The 17693-nt window shown below is 42.8% G+C and overlaps 1 protein-coding gene across 1 annotated transcript in view; it reads left to right on the forward strand.

Moving 5' to 3' along the window:
- LOC139685792 (segmentation protein Runt-like) overlaps positions 1-17693 on the forward strand; it is a 51766-nt gene that overhangs the window by 7695 nt on the left and 26378 nt on the right. The window contains exon 2 of the mRNA XM_071582909.1: positions 5639-5752. Coding sequence (XP_071439010.1) covers positions 5639-5752 — 114 coding nt within the window. The remainder of the gene's footprint in view (positions 1-5638; positions 5753-17693) is intronic.

The following is a 17693-nucleotide window of genomic DNA, read 5'->3' on the forward strand; positions in this document are numbered from 1 at the left end:
CGGATAGCTATTCAGAAACGATCAATTGAATTTCGTTTAAGAATGGAATGTAAAAAGTCAGATGAACTCCATTTTATTAATGGCATTAAACGTTTAAGTCACGTTGATATATAAGTAATCCATTCTTTAATTAAAGCCATTTTAAATTACACTTCATGGCTTTCGTTACTTCCTTTTACACTACTAAATACGTTTAACAGGTGGAATTAGACAAAGCCCGCAACTATCGCGTGTGCGTACGGCGTCAATGGCCAGAATTCAGTTTACTCCCTGGAACGATAGAACTTTTCGATTCAGACCGAGGAGGAAGTGCGAGATGGGGTCTCAATAGTGGGGGATGAAGTATCATTTTTGTTTCCTTTGATGCTGAAGGATTTAAGTCATTGTAAATAATGGGCGTCCCACCACCCTCAAATCCACCGCGCGCCCTCGCGATCCGCAACCTCACCCCCTAGCCCCCCACCACCGCTACCACCGCCACCAGCCTCCCCCCCCGCCGCAACCCCTCCCTGCCCACGCTCCCGCCGTCCCCCACCCCTCCCCTGCCCGCCCACCAATCAGGACGCGGCGAGCGGCAGATGTGCAGCGGGGAACCAAACATGGGACGGCCGAACTCGCGATCGCTCCCCTCTCTCCCGCCCGCTCTCTCCGCCCCCACCCCCGAGGCACCCCAACCCCCTCCCCCAGAGATCTCGGCCGGGTCGGGGGTGAGGGGTTGAATAACAGACGCGAATCCACGCGGACCTGCCTCCCTCCATCCCTAAAACCCCTCCACACACACACACACACACACACACACACGCTTCCGAACAGCCCTCTCCCACGCCCGCCCTTCCACCCCCACATCTTTCCAAACATCCACTGGTCTCCCTCCCCACCGTCGCCGACATTCTTCTTCCTCCACTCATCCTTTCCTCCCCTCGCTCTCTCCCTACTCCAACTCCGTGCCGACTCTCATCCCTACTCATTCGACTTCCTCCCCGCTCTTCCGCCCTTTGCTCCCGCACCTTCCACACCTCCGTTTCGCCTCCATCCGCACGACCACCACCCACTCTCACCCCACTTCCCTCCTCCAAACCTACTCGCCCACCACCCCTCCTACTCCGTTAACCCTCCTCCACCATCCTCCTCTATCACACCTACAACTCTACCTCCGCACCCCATACCTCCTCTCTCCCTGTCTCCTACATCCACCACCACCTACTCCGACACAAGCTACTACACCACCACCTCCTCCACCATCACCTCCTCCACCATCTCCTCCTCCACTTTAATCACATACACACATCCCCCACCTCCACGCCACCTCCATCTCCAAACCTCCACCACACCACATTCGCCTTCTTCTCAACTTTAGTCATTTCACCCGGGATTCCTCATACATTTCGTCGCCTTTTCCTTCATCGGGTCTCTCTCGCTGAGGGAAGCTCCGTTATCTTTTTTCCAGAAATCTCATTGGCGGTAATTATTCATCGACTCGAAGCAAATGCCACGATTTTCATATATTCCTCATGGGTAGTGATATTTTTATGTGGATCGTGCCTGGGTTGTATTTTTGGCATTACGCATTATGACGAATGTCTCAATGGAATAAAGGTACCATGGTCTCGATTTCGTCCTAATAAAGCAGTTTCCCCCCATATAACACTCTACACTCTACCTCGCACGCCCTCCCGAAGCCAACCCTCCCCAAACCTCTCACCCGCTGTTTAAACAACTCCACCTCACCCACCCAGTTTAACCCTTCCGCCGCTCCCCCATCCCTCACGCCGTCCGCCCCTCCACGCACGGGCCGCAGTCCTCCCTCCTCTCGGATCCCATTGTGTCGCCTGTATACATCACTCCCCCCACCCACCCGCCCCCTTCGCGCGCCCCACTCTCACGCTGCACCGTGAAAAAGGCTGACAAGCGGGAAGGAGTTGGCGGCATTTGTGCTCCACCTCGAAGGAAGGGTGAAAGAGGGAGGGTGGGCGGGGAGGAGAGAGAGAGAAAAGGAGAAGAGAGGGAGGGAGGGAGTGAGGTGAATGAGCTGGAACTAATTAAGGGAAGCTGGCACCCGCCCTCGCCGAAGGCCCATTCCCCCCGCGATGCCGAGGTGAACAATTGCCGCGCGTTTCTCTCGCGCGAGGAACAATAGCGCGGAGAGCGGCGGGGCGCGGGTAAGCGGGAGCGGCGACTCACGTCCGGCGCCGAATCCCCAAACACACTCACACTGAGAGAGAGGCGTGCGCCCCCGCGCCTTCCTCCTCAGCCACCCTCCACGCTCCTCACCCGTCGCCACCTCGGCCCTCTTCTCCTCGGGCCCTCAAACCCAACCCCCACGCCCTCAATTACCCCCTCCACTGCCACACCTCGCCCCCGCCCACCGACTCACTTTCTCCTTCCGCCCCGCCCCGCACACGTCACCCCAACCCTCGCCTCACGTTCCCACCACCTCCTCGCGCCCATTGTTTCTCCAGGCGCTGCTCCTCTCCTCTCCGCCGACTGCTACTTCCTTATCCTCCAATCCCCTCCCCGCCCCCCCTTCCCCCCTTGGGTCCTTTACCGCCTACATCTCTCGCCCATCGCATCGTCGCCAATTCCCTCTCTCTCCAGTTCCCCCAACCATACCCACACCTAATGGCCTGCTGCGACTCCCTCCTTCGCGGCTTCCCTCCCATCGACTTCGCGGCTCCTTCCTCCGTCTTTTCTTTCACACTTATGACTCCGTCGGCACTCGCCTCCTCTCCGTTCGCTCCCCCAATCGTCATCACTCTCCTTCCAATTGTCACCATCATCGGTTTGCGTACCGATGAGGGGCGGCGCTATAAATCCGTGCGTTCGCTTTTACTCAATGCACATCCCCTTTCTCATATAAAATGAATCCCGTTCTAATATTTGTCCACTTTCTTCTTACAAAGTCGATCGCATAAAATCTCTCTTCCCATCGGTATGAAAGGGATCAAATCTCACACACCATACAGTGATCACTGGAATAAGGTTGCCCATGGGATTCGATTCATTTTAAACCCTTAAAATTGCGAGCGGCGGAAAATTATCTAATTATTGAAAATTGCTCATTCACAAAACTTAAGGAATCGACTGGCGTTTTTGTCATTTCGCGTCATTGTCACAGAAATTCGATTTAAAAACTTTCCAATGGAATGCTGATGATTAAGTATATTCAAAATAATATCCTTGAGTGCATGAAGTCGATTTAAAAATAATGTTCCAAAAAAATGAAATGGAATTGAGTTGGCATGTGATTGGCATCATCTAAGTGTGCGTCACCATTTTTAGTACCATTAGCGTTTGACAGTCGTATATGGCCGTGAAGTCAAATGTACCGTGAAAAACCTTGTGTCATGGTAACCATTGCCACAATTCCAAATTTATTAGCGGGACTCCGCCGTGGGAGCCAGCGCCGGGCGGTGCCAATTGTTGCGGCAACGAACGGGTGGTGGCGGTTGTGCTTTCGGTCCCTGCGCGCCTGGCAAAGGGCACAATCCTCGTACGCCTTAAATGTGGAGCGGGGGACCGAGGGGTTTAGCGGTGAGGAGCCGACGAGTAGATCGCCTCGTCGAGGTGTCTAGGCAAGGGGAGATGGGGGCGCGAGGGGATCTAAGGGAGACGTGGCGCAGAGGGGACCGGGGGAGGCGGGAGGGTGGCATCGGTGTGGTGGTGATGGAGGGGGACGCCGCTCGGACTTCGCCGCTGGCCGATAATATCGATCAAACCTTATTCATATGACTCACAGTGGTCATGACGCACTGTTCACTCACCGGGAGGGGACCGAGGGGAGCCGAGGGGGAGAGGGCGACAGGAGAAGGGGGTGGAAGGACGAGGAGTGCTGGCCGGCAGCGGACGGGTATGAGTAGGGGTAGATGGAAAGGGAGAGCTCGGCGGCGGGCGGTCTAGTGGGTTGGGACATCCGAGGCCGGGTAAGTCGCCGCCGACTTGTGCATTCCGTGACTAGTTTGGGATGGGGTTGTTCCGTGCTTCGCTTCTTTTTCATTAGCGCCGCAACATAGCCGACGGAGGTCACCCTATACTCCATTTTATCTCTCTCTCCTCTATGTTGTCGTGAAGTAGAAATCCAAAGGATGGGGCGGAATCGAATATTTGGCTGCCTAGTGCGCATGAAATCCCTTCTGGCCGTTGGATGCATTACACTGTGTTTTTTTCATCGCTCAAACATGCGCTACAGAGCAGCACAATCCCGAAGACAAATCAGGAAGTGCCGACTATAATCATGATTCCCTCGTCAACAGTGGTCTTTGTGATCCAAAGGCTTATAAACAGGAGTGACTGCTGATTATCACTTCAAACTGATTGGAATATTTTTGTACAATGGCATACGTATATTATGAGAGATAAAAGCAAGCCACAAAAATTGGAAAAACATTTGTGTTGGTTTGTCGGTGGTTGCACTTTCCTAAGGGAAAAATATTTTTGTGCATGGTGTTTTCCATATGAATTTTAAATTACGTGTAGTTCGGCCACACACTTGTACCATCAGTGAGTACTGATTGAATGAGAACAGTATATTTTATGAGCTCAATAGTTTGGAAGACAGTAGGCTACCGGAAAATGCTACACAAGAGGCAAAGTACTTGAAATCAATTCCTTTTCTTGTGAAAATTCTAAACCTGTGGGAGGATGGTAGCTGTCGGGGGAAAGTTCAGTTTCCTGTAGAGTTTATAGTTTAGTTACATAGATATTAGCAGTTATCTAACATTCACAAGGGGATGCGGCTCGGCTACCAAGGGGGAATTTGAAGGGCTGATACTTCTATTGCGGGTCGCGGCGAGGAGAGGTGGGGAATCGAGGAGGCTCAAGCCGACGGGGAGGGCAGTGAGCAGGCGGGGCAGAAGTGACACTGCGGCGACTCGCAGAGCGGGTACCAACTGTCTCGTATTGGAATCAAATGCCAAAATCACACAGAGGTTGAGCACATACTTCTGGGCATTCTAACCATTCTACATCTACATAATACCCCGCAAGCCGCCGCAGGGGGTGTGGCGGGGGGTGTTGGGACACCACCCGTAAAATAGAATAAAACCAACATATGCATTGAAACAAACATCCACAGAGGAATATATATAAATGCGTAAACCTTTTCAACCATTCAGGGTCCGTGACTTAAGAAGGGTGCCTTTTCGATCTTCTACTCGATCAGATCTACGACTTCAGCCAACAACTCCTGTCTTTAATCGAGCCATGATATATTGCCCTCTAGGCTTGAGTCTTAATGTAATTTCCCAATTTCAAATCTTTCTCGATACATGCGGAGTTGAGAGTGACGAAAGATCTCACGGTAGCCACTGAGTGGATTTTCCAAACGAGTTTCTTCCGCTTTAAGGTCGCAACTACCGTCGCCCCTTAACTAGTATCAGACTTTTAATGAGAGCTTATATTAAAGAGACAACTTTCGGTTCAAAACCTGAAATTTTTATACAGTGAGTATGTAACCTGTATATAACCCGAAGATATTTTGTGATCACGGAATGAGGTTTCATCCATTCCCAAAATATCGTCTATACTCTCACACACACATATATATATATATATATATATATATATATATATATATATATATATATATATATATATATATATATAATGTCATTTGTTAACACTGCTGTTTCCTCTCCTGCAGGAAAGAGTTTCTCCCTCACCATCCTGATCAGCACCACACCCTTCCAGGTGGCCACATACAACAAAGCCATTAAAGTCACCGTGGACGGACCAAGAGAGCCACGAACTAAATCAGGTATGTAATACAATTGACTGCAATTATCAATTTTAATCATCCTTGCGTTCATAAAGACGAAAGAGTAATCCAGAGAAGCATTATTGCAGTTGCAAAACTTGGGTATTCTTATTCTATATTCCATTTTGTGTGAACATTACCGGGGTTTAATTTCCATAAGACATTTTTCCAAATATTAGTATCGCTGAAACAGGAAAATATTAAACCAGGAATGATTGATATATCTTTTAAGAAGGCACAACCAGCTGATGGAAACTAAAATGTGAATCAACGAATTGGCATAGCATTAAATTCTGTTATCTTAAAACATAATTGCATGTCCTTAAGCTCTCTCTTTAGTTTTTGTTACATTATTTTTGGATTCATTTGAACTCTTCTCCACTGTTTCACCCATACCTCCACCACTAATTTGATCTGCTGATACTGATATTCCTTGCTTCATGCCGTAAGGGATTTAAAATAAATCATATATTTTTTAATCCCCTTATGTTATCCACCCTACAAAATACGATTTAAGTCTGCAAAAACCTCCATACGTTCAGACCACAGCAGTAATGAGCTCAAGTTAATTGTTTATCATAAACTTAGTATTTTTTTAATGTAGCTTCTCTTTCCACCATGTAGATGGTGTTTGCTGCCCGCCACGCGGCACACGCCCGACACTGCGCGCCACATGTGTGCTGGCGCGCGGTGTGCCCGCTGTGCGTTGAACATGTTCTCTTACAAAGCTCAATTTACAATTTTCTGTGGTCATTCATCGCTCACTGTATTTCATTTCATGCAACTCCTTCTTATCTTCCTCGAGTTTCTTATTACTTGTTATTTATTTATGTTAGACGTTATCCCACAAGTTTTATTCAGAAGTTTTCCCAACTGTTTATTTAGTTGATTATATGCAGAATCAGCTTTGACTTCTAGTCAGCATGTGTACCTTGATTACAATTGCAATCACAGTACCAACTTTTTTCCCTCAGTATGCACTATTTATTAGTTCTTGTGCAGTGCACCCAAATCCTAGCACTATTGTATGGCTAAACCGCACTGCAGCTATTGCTACAATGTATCTTTGTCGAATCCTCACATAATCTAAACTTTTAATGATAATATTCTTCATTAGATTTTTAACTTTCTCGCCGTCGTTGACCCGACTTTTCTGATAAGTATTGAATGGATTGACGACTGAAATGTATTGTCTCGTACGTCGAGCACCAAAGACCTGTGAACTTAGTCCCATGCTGTGTGTTTTTATTGTAAAAATGACGCAGGTGGTTTCATGCTGCCTTCCGCGAGAGAATATTCAACGCTACAATTTCACTTTGATCGCCACCACAATGGAGTCAGACCGCTTCGTAACCGCATCTTTGTGATGCGTCCGCGGCGTTTATATACTCTTCAGTTTTTCCTGTCATAGGGGACCATATGGAGGAACATTTTGGTTTGCCATTTACGGTGTAGCGGGGAAAAGAATCGCGCAAACAATTCCAATGTAACCAGATTGTCGCCAGAGAGGTCAAGTGTAACCTTAATTATATCTGTGATATAAAACGCCTCGCCATGCAACAAATAAAATATAGGGATATAAAATGGATTTTCAAATTGAATACAATAGTTCGCATCCCACAGCGAGAGGAAATTAAAATATATTTGTGCGATATAATTAAAGAGATTGTGATTTTTCATTAACGTGACCGAGTTATTACAACCCCCAAATATTTTTGCATGCTTGTAAAAAGCATCACCCATGCGTTTAATCAAAAACGTAAATAAATTGAGTCAACTGCAAAATGGAGGGGGGCGATTAAAACGACATTCAAAAGAACAGGTCAGCCTGTTAGCCAGTTGCCACTTAGCCTCTTATTGAGAATCTCACATTCTTAATTTCAGCTAATTTCATAGAACGATGACTCTCTTTCCATTAACCAGCAATACGAAGGCATTACATTGACTGATCATTGTAGAATACTTGACCGCGGTTATTAGAAAGAGCAAGGTTCTGCAAATCAGCTGGAGGGCACGCTAAACCCATAAAATGGACGATTCTGTGCATGCGCACATGTTTATTCACAAATATCAAATAGCATTCACAATTAATTTAAGTTTTTCTCTCGTAGATTAGAAGACAGAGGTAAGGTTCGCTTGTGCTAAGGGCATTTTCGTGTGGTAATGTATTTATGTTAGAAATGTGCATTTGGAAATTGCAAAATGAGAATTTGAATAAAATTAATATTGAATCATTGCTGAGGACAATTTGGACAAGATATTAAGCACGGAATCCCATACTGTTACACGTATATTCTTTACTTTAGCAAAATGGTGTGTACTTTTTCACACTTCTATCGAATCGTAAGCAGACCGGGAGCTTAAATTCTCCCTACTCCTGTTAGTTGTTCCTCAAGTTGCAGTGCTTAAAACCGAGTAAACAAGAGAGTATGGGAATCGCGTTACGGATAGGAACTACCTAGTGCCTTATGAAAGCCCAGGATACAGCAAAAGAAACGTTCACCGTAATAGCAGCCCAAAATCTGTCACTGCCGAAGCTATCTCACTTTGTTTCTTGGGATCCCGTTGGATGCATCCACCCTTGGGATTCCCCTTAGGAGCCCTTTGCCTCCTTCTCCTCCCCTCCCGTCCCTGCCCCCTCCCCCCACCACTCCTCCGCCCCCCTCTCCGCCTCTTCTTTTCAAGTTGCACCCCTCCCTCCCCATTCAGCCGCCCTTTCAAACTCTTCTCAAACGTATCCTTCGGCGACACCCTACCCTTAACATTTCCTCCCGTTTCCGTTGGGGGATAAGGAACTCGTTGGGACTATCTTCAGTGAATTGACAAATGGGATGCGAGTTACTTTTGTGCGCTCTTTCCGCACCTCTCTCCCCTCCCCCACCCCAACTCGCTTTATTCTTCACCACTATCACCTCCTCTTGCTCTTCGCCATTGTTTAATAGGTAATTATGGCTTTCGTTTCCTTTGCGCGACTTGTGAATTCAATGCTACGCCTCCAGCTGGTGTAGCAGAGTGGTGAGCAAACAGGCAGTTTTCCAGGTGGGGGAGAGGTGGAAGCAAGCTTATTGACTGCCTTAAATACTATGCTAAAATCCACCAAAAATATCTGAAATTAAGAGTTATCCCCGTCTATTTTACTGGTATATTAAAATATTTGCAGATATAGTGAGTGTTAACTACATTATCGGTGTTTAAAATTTACTAACAATTCCTTATTGGAATTGAAAAATGGTAACTTCGTGATTCCACTGAAATTTTTGGAAAGGTGAACCTGAAGATGACGAGCGTCGAAAAACAAGACCGAAATTTTATAAAGAGAAATGATGAGTAAAATTAAAAAATCTATATTTATTGCTCGATTTCTGGCCATTCGGTGGTCTTCACATACGCACTTAATTGAAAATAATATTCGTCTATTCAAATCATTACGATCAAATTGCTTTTCATGATTCCCGTATCATTTACATATTCCCAGCGGTATTTCTTGCTTTGAAATATCGTTTAGCACTTGGTAATTATAGGTTTGGTTTAATTTGCTATATTGATTTCAAATGAAAACATTAAAGTACACAAAAACGGTCCTATGACTGGAAGAAAAACGAAAAGATTGTTACTGCATGAATTCTGAAGCTAGGATTCTATCCATATATCGAAACTACAATAAATCCAATATTCTAACTTTCTATTTTTGATCTACATAAGTGCCATCGGAAGAGAAAAGCTAAGGTCACACCACTCAACGTCTTTATCTCAAATCACCGCGCCTCATTCTATCAAACTTTCATCCACATTAGCCTCTTCACCAATTCAAAAATATTCCTCCCTCCAAAATATTTTCTTCGACGATTGATTCAATGTGTCTATAATTGCCTTCCTTCTCCCTTCAGACATACCGCTGAACTCAAAGCCCACGAGGCGGTATGTATCTGGCTCTTTGACGCCTGCTCGGATTTCAATATGAACCTTGCCCACTCGAGGCTACACTCTAAACATTCCGGTCCCCCCCTACCCTTCCCAATTACCGAAAAACCCCTCCTACTCCTTTCCCACTCTTTGTACACCCGCCCTCCCACTGTCCATCATCCAGCATCCTTCCTACCGTAGAGAAAGGTGATCGGGCAACCGAATTATTCAAAATACTGTATATATATATATATATATATATATATATATATATATATATATACATACATATACATATATATAGAAAATTTCGTCGAAATAACACGGAAGTGTTGAGTAAAAAACTTGGACAGCAACAAACAATATAAGAACACATAAAAAGAACACTCGCACGTTATTTCTTGTTAACTTCGACGGAATTTTGCTCCGTCTTCATCGAAAGAAACAGAAGTACTCAAACTCTAAACAGGAGTACTTCTGTTTCTACCAAAGAAGACGGAGCTAAATTCCGTCGAAGTTATCAAGAAATAACGTGTGAGTGTTCTTCTTATGTTTTAATATTGTTTGTTGCTGTCCAAGTTATCTATATATATAATATATATATATATATATATATATATATATATATATATATATATATATATGCATATACATGTGTGTGTGTGGGTCGCGGTAGTCCAGGGGGTAGAGCAAAGGTAGAGGTGGGTTCGATTCTCGGGCAAGGCACTCTGGGCACCTGCAGCTCCACCCAAGCTATGTGATTTTTCGGGTGCCAGGTCTCCCTGGGAAACCATAACCGGCACAGGGAAAGGAACTGGCCCCCCTACCCTGATGTGTGAATTTCACACGCCGTCGGGCTTAGTACTGGGTGAACTCTACTATCACCTACCATACCGACCTTCGGGTTGATTACTGTTTTTATGGTATATATGCCAGCTCTAGGGGTCATCGGAACGCACAAGCTCTTCCACTACGTCAATGTAGTCCATGAGAGGGATTATATATATAATATATATAATATAATATAAAATATATATTATATATATATATATATATATATATATATATATATATATATATATATATATATATATATATATATGACCCCTAGAGCTGTGCGAATTTGTATGACCCCTAGAGCGTTCCGATGACCCCTAGAGCTGTGCTGGTGGGAGTAATAATAATTGCTTCTGGGAGGGTCACTAATGCCAGATAGGTCGAAGGTTAGGAGCCAGACGAAAGGTAGTTCACGCAGCGTCTGTTCCTCATTGAGGCGGCTGCAAAGGCGTCTGACCCCATTGGGGCGGACATTGAGTTATCGTGTCACGTTAAAAAGACCATTGAAGAAGGCAACTGGATACCAACTCGATTATCATTCTAAAGAAAAAAATGATAGGCACTATAGAGAATATGAGTCCTGGCAACAACGGGACTCGGCCCAATTGGCCATGTGTCGTGCCGGGTTATCCGAGGTGAGATGGAAGGACAGCGGGTATTACTGGAGTGATAGTTATAGAATTACATACAGCGGCGGGCAGAGGGCCAACAAGGACTTGCCAAAATATTGAACAAAGAGGAAGGAAGAAGCGTAGTCAACGTCGAACCAGCAACGTATAGAGTATTACTGGTAGAGATAAAACCAAAACCGACGAACTTGGTTATTGTTAAGGTATATATGCCACCAAACAATCATAATGAGAAAGACCTCGATAGGGTATACGATCAGTTAGGGGACATAATCGCCTATGTTTTTAGAAGGAGACATTCCATAGTGATGTGGGATTGGAACGTGACAGTATGCGAAGGAAGAGATGGTGATGAGGCGGGGAAATACGATTTAGGTACGAGGAATGACCGCGGGAAAAACAATCGAGTTCTGCAGGGAACGAGGTTTATCATTACCTGTTAAAAAACCACCAAGGCCCTAGGCATAAATGGAATTTTACGGGGAAATCAGGAAACAATCATTTAGATTAAACGAGGGTTGCAATTTATATTTTTAGCCTTATAATGAAAAGACAGTAATTTATTGTTGAAAATGGCTTTATTGTTTTTAGGAGCATTCACCATGATAATCGATAAACTTTTGCATGCACTCGCACCAATTTTTGGAACACTTTTTCCCCTTTGATCGAGATACCTCGAAAACATGTTTTTGAATGCATCAGCGGCTACTCCAGGCGCTGATAAACGTTGGCCACGCTATTTTTTCTGCATAAACGGGAATAAAAATAATTCTTTTGGTGATGAATCAAGGCTCTACGGAGGATGACCCATCAATTCCTTGTTTTGGCCAGTCAAATAGGTAATTGTTTCAGCCGATCTGTGAGAGCTTGCATTGTCATGATGAAGAATGATCCTTCGTTGCCGATTTCTCTTCCCTATTTTACCAAGTACTTCTGGCAAGCAATTGCTCGTGTGCCATGCAGAATTTACGGTTCTACGTTGCTCTAATGGTACGGTTGCCACCATTTCAGTTATTCCGAAGAAAAAGGCGATCGTTTGCTTCTATGTGCTTCGTGATCGAATCATTTTGGCTAATTTGGCTCGTCCTGGAAGACCCGTACAGTGGATTGCCGTTTTGTTTCGGGCTCGTACGCATAAATCCAAGATTCGTCACCTGTGTAGATGTTACACGTACACAGTTTTTGATGCACCGCGATTGTATTTGATGAGCATTTCTTTGCACCAATTGACACAAGCAGCTTTTTTAGCTCTTGTTAAATATGCGGGATCCGACACGAACAAATTTTTTTCACAGCAAAATTGTCATGCAGTATCTTATTAATGCTCGTTGTTCTAATCCCCTAGGATGCCTAAATTTCACGATAAGTCACATGGTGATCTTTCTTTACTAGTTCTTGAATAGCATTAATATTTTCTGGCTTAGTTTGAACGACCTTCACGACTTTCGCCGCCGAGCGAACGGCGGCAATAATGGAATTCGTTATACCAGCGTTTCACAGTGGCCAAGGATGGGGCTTCAAGGCCAAAAGTGGAAGTAAGTTGATCGCTGTCTTGATAATTCTTGCCAAAAGTCCTAGAAAATCATCGTACGAAAGTGTTCATGAGTTAACTCCATTTCTGCGCTGATACAAAATTTTCAAGCCACTGTACATAACACAAGTTATGATCAAACGACAAAATGTTCTGAAAAATGTTAGCGTTAATAGGGCCAACTTTCAAATGGAAACGTCAGATGGCACACAAAGCACTAAACATAGTGCAGAATAGTGCATAGGGAAGAAGAAAGTACAAAGAAAATAATAATAAATTGAGATGGGGACAAATAAAGCAAAAGAAGCATGGTGGAAGACGCAGTGCGAGGATATGGAAAGTTTGCAGAGAACGGGTGAAATTGGTGAGCTTTACAGCAAGATCAAATGACTATCTAGAAATAAGAAGAAAGATCTGTGCTAAAATTTAGAGATAAGCCGGGTAAGATAATAGTTGACGCAGGAAAGATCCAAGAAAGATGGAAGGATTAAGCGCTGTATGGTAAAGAACTTACGCCAACAAGGTCAGACAGAAAAGGTACATGACGTAGAGGAAGATAGCTTAGGTCCAGACATACTCGACGAAGAGATAAGAAGGGTATTATGGGAGATTAAATCAAATAAGGCCGTGAGGGTGGACAACATTCCTACGGAGTTTCTAAAAGGTTTAGAGAAATGTGGGAAGTAGAGGCTACCAATATGGACTGGCTCGTAGCATCTATGAGAAAGGAATCTGGCCGAAAAAATTAAAGACTACATCATGTAAGGACTACAGAACAATTATTTTGATTTTCTATGTAGCTCATTTCCAAGGAGCTCTCAGGATCAGCAGCAAAATGATGGAAAGCAAGGCAACTAATTACTTCGGGGATAATCAGTTTGGGTTTTGGAAGGGGAGAGGCACGCGCGATGTCGCTGCAGTAATGAGATCACTAATCGAGAGGAATATAAAATAAAATCAGGACGTATTTTCCTTTCCTGTTTCGTAGATTTCGAAAAAGCGTTCGATAGAGTAAATTGGGAAAAACTAATGAGTATATTGCAGGAAATAAGAATATATTGGAGAGACATGAGGCTAATCCGCCTGTTGCTCATATCTCAGACTGCTCAGGTGCGAGTGGGGAACGGAGGGTCTGCATGGGCAGCGTTAGAAAGAGATGAAAAGCAGGATTGTCTATTATCACCGACAATGTTCAGCGTATGTGTGGAGAAAATGGAGAAAAAAGTATGGGAATAATTGTAGATAGGAACGTAATTAGGGGATGAATTGGTAAAATCAGTTAGGTTTTCTGATTATCAAGTTCTAATTTGTAAGTCAGCCAAGGGTTTCAAGCATATCTGAGTGAATTGGGAAATTCAGTGCGTGCTTACAAAATACATCGGCCGTGGTAGAGTGTGTATTCCCAGATATGGAATTTTGACAAATAATTCCAGCTACGTCCAAGTTTCAGTTACATCAACGCTGATCGTAAAATTTTCTTGGAAAATGTAATTATGAATATGATAAGCATATAGTAGATAAACACGTTTAAACGTGTTTATCTATGCTTATCATATGGAACAATTCGGTCCAAAAAAGGCATAGCATAAAATGATGATTAAATACTTTTGGCATAAGTAGTTTCCGATAAATACTGAGAAAACCAATATATTCCGGAAGAGAATAACTCTAATCTCATCCTCTTGCGATATATTTTCATGAAATAAGTCTACATGATCTAATCTTACAACGTAGTTTGTGAAGGCAATTTCCAACTATGGGATGTAGGATTACTCTCGTAAAGGGCAAGAAAACCGATTCAGATCGTAACGAAGGAAGTTTAATTCTCTTTTTTAAGTAAAATTTTGTCTCTCCTATAACCAGTGGTTGTAAAACGTTACATGATAAGAAAGAGGTTTCAGGCAGGGATTAGGTTATTAGTGGAGAAGCGCTTCTTTAGTAGGGTACATTTCAATTCTCCTGGAAGGTGCGGGCTGAAAACTCTCAAACCAGACTCTAATGGCCAACCCGTCCACTCTTTAGATGAACCCTTCACGTTCCTGTAATTTCAACGCTCGCCCGAGGTACGCGGCCAACGACCTATAGGCCACCATACATTCCAGCTTGTAATTTTAATCTAATAAAGATCATGTCAATACTTTCCATTTAATCTTAATGGTATGAAAATTATATAGTTCGGTAGATTGATACACTCTCACTAATAATAATTTAGAAAATCTTTCTCACCCTTTTCCATTTACCTGTTTAACAATACGGACTGATTAGAAGTCCAGCCAACACTGATTTTGAAGAATGAAGAATATTAATTGAGATTTTATTCAAATACAATAACTTTGATGATTCAAAATGGCGTGAATATACCAGTATAATTTCAAATTATCCGGTAATCCTTTTAAATCGACTGTTTAGGATGCTCCATGTACTTGACTATATGAATATATTGTTGACATACCAAACAAGAATGGATTTTAAAAAACGCTCTTATAAGTGACAGCTATGAACCTATTTAGATCAAAGAAGCATTTATCTTCCGGTTTTTTTTATCTCTATGCCGGTAATTGTATAACTTAAGTTATTCCCTATGTTAAAAAGTGATGACTTGTTTACAAGTATATATTACATTGATCTATAGTCCACGATTTTCATGATTCGGCGGCGGAAGAACACGCACTTCCTCGTGATTGAACCACTGTATGACAAATTTAAGCACGAAACTGACCCATCGATTTCGTAGCAGTAGCATTTTAGGCTGAGGCAACCGACAGCCAGGTCAGTCAGGTCATTTGCGCCATTAGGGATGGACAGGAAAAGATGAAGGATGGAGAGAAACCCGACGTCGGCATTAGCCTACTCTTTACAAAAGGCGCCAAGGGGTCCGCAGTTTAACTTCCCATCCGACAGTCGGTGTACTCACTCAAAGTGAAAGCACCTCAAGAAGGATCGGGGTGCCAATGAAAAATATCTGCTGCACCCAGGATACGAACCCGGGGCCCTCTGGGTGGGAAGCCAGTACATTAGCCTCCTCACCATCCCGATCCCCATTTGCTTCGTAATTCTTACACGACGCATTGTGACATTTCAAGGTCACTTGTAATGTTCTGAGCGTTGCTTCACGTAAGTTTTCAGTTTCACGCGCATTCAATGGAAGTTGCCGTGGATGATAAATAGTCTGGTAATTCGGGCAGGTAAATGGTGACCTCGTTAGCCAAATTGTATCAAATGAGGTGGCTGGAAAAATTCCGGATTTGAAATTTTGCATGATAAAGCATTCAAGAAAATATCATTGAATCAAGAGGACAAAATAATCTTCGTTGGAATTACATCAGGAAAAATACATACCCCATAGAACACCGCTTATTGGACGAAGGTAGTTTGCTTTTCCAGAAAAAATTATTTTTTGCATCGAAGCCGTTGAATTTGAATTTCCCATTGAACCAGCTTTCCGCTTTCTTATTTCAATTTCTAAAAAAATCATTCCACCATAAATAGACTCTCCTAATCTTTTTACCGGAGTGGCAGCCACAAGCACGTATGTAGGTATTCAAACAATAGTGCTGCCCCAGTCGTTTATTTAACATATTTTTACACATGAAAGAAATGCTCATGCAGTTTCTCCTCCAGTAAATCGCCCATGTAAATTTTGCTCTCACATTGACTTACTTGCATGTGGTAATTTAAGTTTTAATATTCATCATATTTAAAGTAATGCACCAGAGCCTTTCCCTTGGAAATCCAATTAACTAATTTATTTTTTTAATTAATGGTTCATGAGCATTTAGAATTGTCTAAATCACCGTTCAATCAACAAATAGATTCATACTGAAGTGACCTTAAAAGTGACTGATAAATAAATGTTCAATCGCGGTCCTTAAATTCTGCAAAGCATTAATCAAAGCAAAAATTACAAATTCCAAATTCCCTAAATTTGTAGTAATGCCGATAGTAGTAGGGGCATGAGAGATCAAGCTGTTGATTTCTGCGGTAGTGGGTTTATCTTTGAGTGGGATTCTTACGAAATCAATCCCTAAGAATGTAGATGGCTTACGGCCCACGGGCTTCGGCTTATACTTTTACAAATTTCGTGATAACCACACATTAGCATAACTCTAAATACCATAATTATATCTGTTGTTAAAATTAAGACTTTGGCCAATGGCTAGTCCATATCATTATCATAAGTTTATTACCACCTTTATCGTAAGTGGCTCAAAGGCAATGCATTTCACATTTTGCTTTGAGTCTCATTCGGGCAACCTCAAAGTAATGTTAACTGGATATTCAAGTGATTCAGTATTTTTAAAAGGATATTTAGAAAAGCATTTAACACTTAATGCAGAAAACCAGCGAAAGACTTCGTTTTATGGAAACTATTGTTCACCTTCAAAATGTAAGACTTTGTAAAATATATCACTATTCTTCAGATTAACGACCCATTGAGTTTGCAAAGTATTTTCGTACGATTTACACAATATTTAAATGTCCCCATGTGCAAAAAATAGAGTCTACAACGAAATCCTTCTTGGAAAAATATCTAAATGGTTGGCTGAATTCCAATAGAGTACCTGAAAGCACATTAAACACTTTGCTTAGTTGAGTAATACCAGGCGAGTCTAATGTTAAATAATTACAAGCTGTCAAGTTTGATTTGATTACGAAGTCAGTGAAAAATATTATTGTGTGTGCATATAGTATATATAGAATGGAGAACTACATAGAGGTAAGTTGTGAGTGAACAATACCGGTGACCTGTATGCATGACTGTGTAACTGAAGATTTCATGGCACGATTTACCCCCGGTCGTATGAATAAATGATTTAGAAGAGTTATGTAATTTTATCATATCTTCTTGGTGGATAATTTCCACAAAATAAATCCTGAAACATTATTTCTTTAATTACGTCGCTCATTTATTTTCCAAATATTAAATGGTGTCCTAATTTTCAGCAGTGATAGTTTATTTCATCATCCGCATTTCCCATTAAATTCACTAAATGGACTTCAGATACACCTTACTTAGCCAGTGCTTATTTAAAAGATTCCT

The sequence above is a fragment of the Hetaerina americana genome, unplaced genomic scaffold (assembly GCF_022747635.1).
Source record: "Hetaerina americana unplaced genomic scaffold, ioHetAmer1.1.p SCAF_12, whole genome shotgun sequence".
NCBI classification, from domain to species: domain Eukaryota; kingdom Metazoa; phylum Arthropoda; class Insecta; order Odonata; family Calopterygidae; genus Hetaerina; species Hetaerina americana.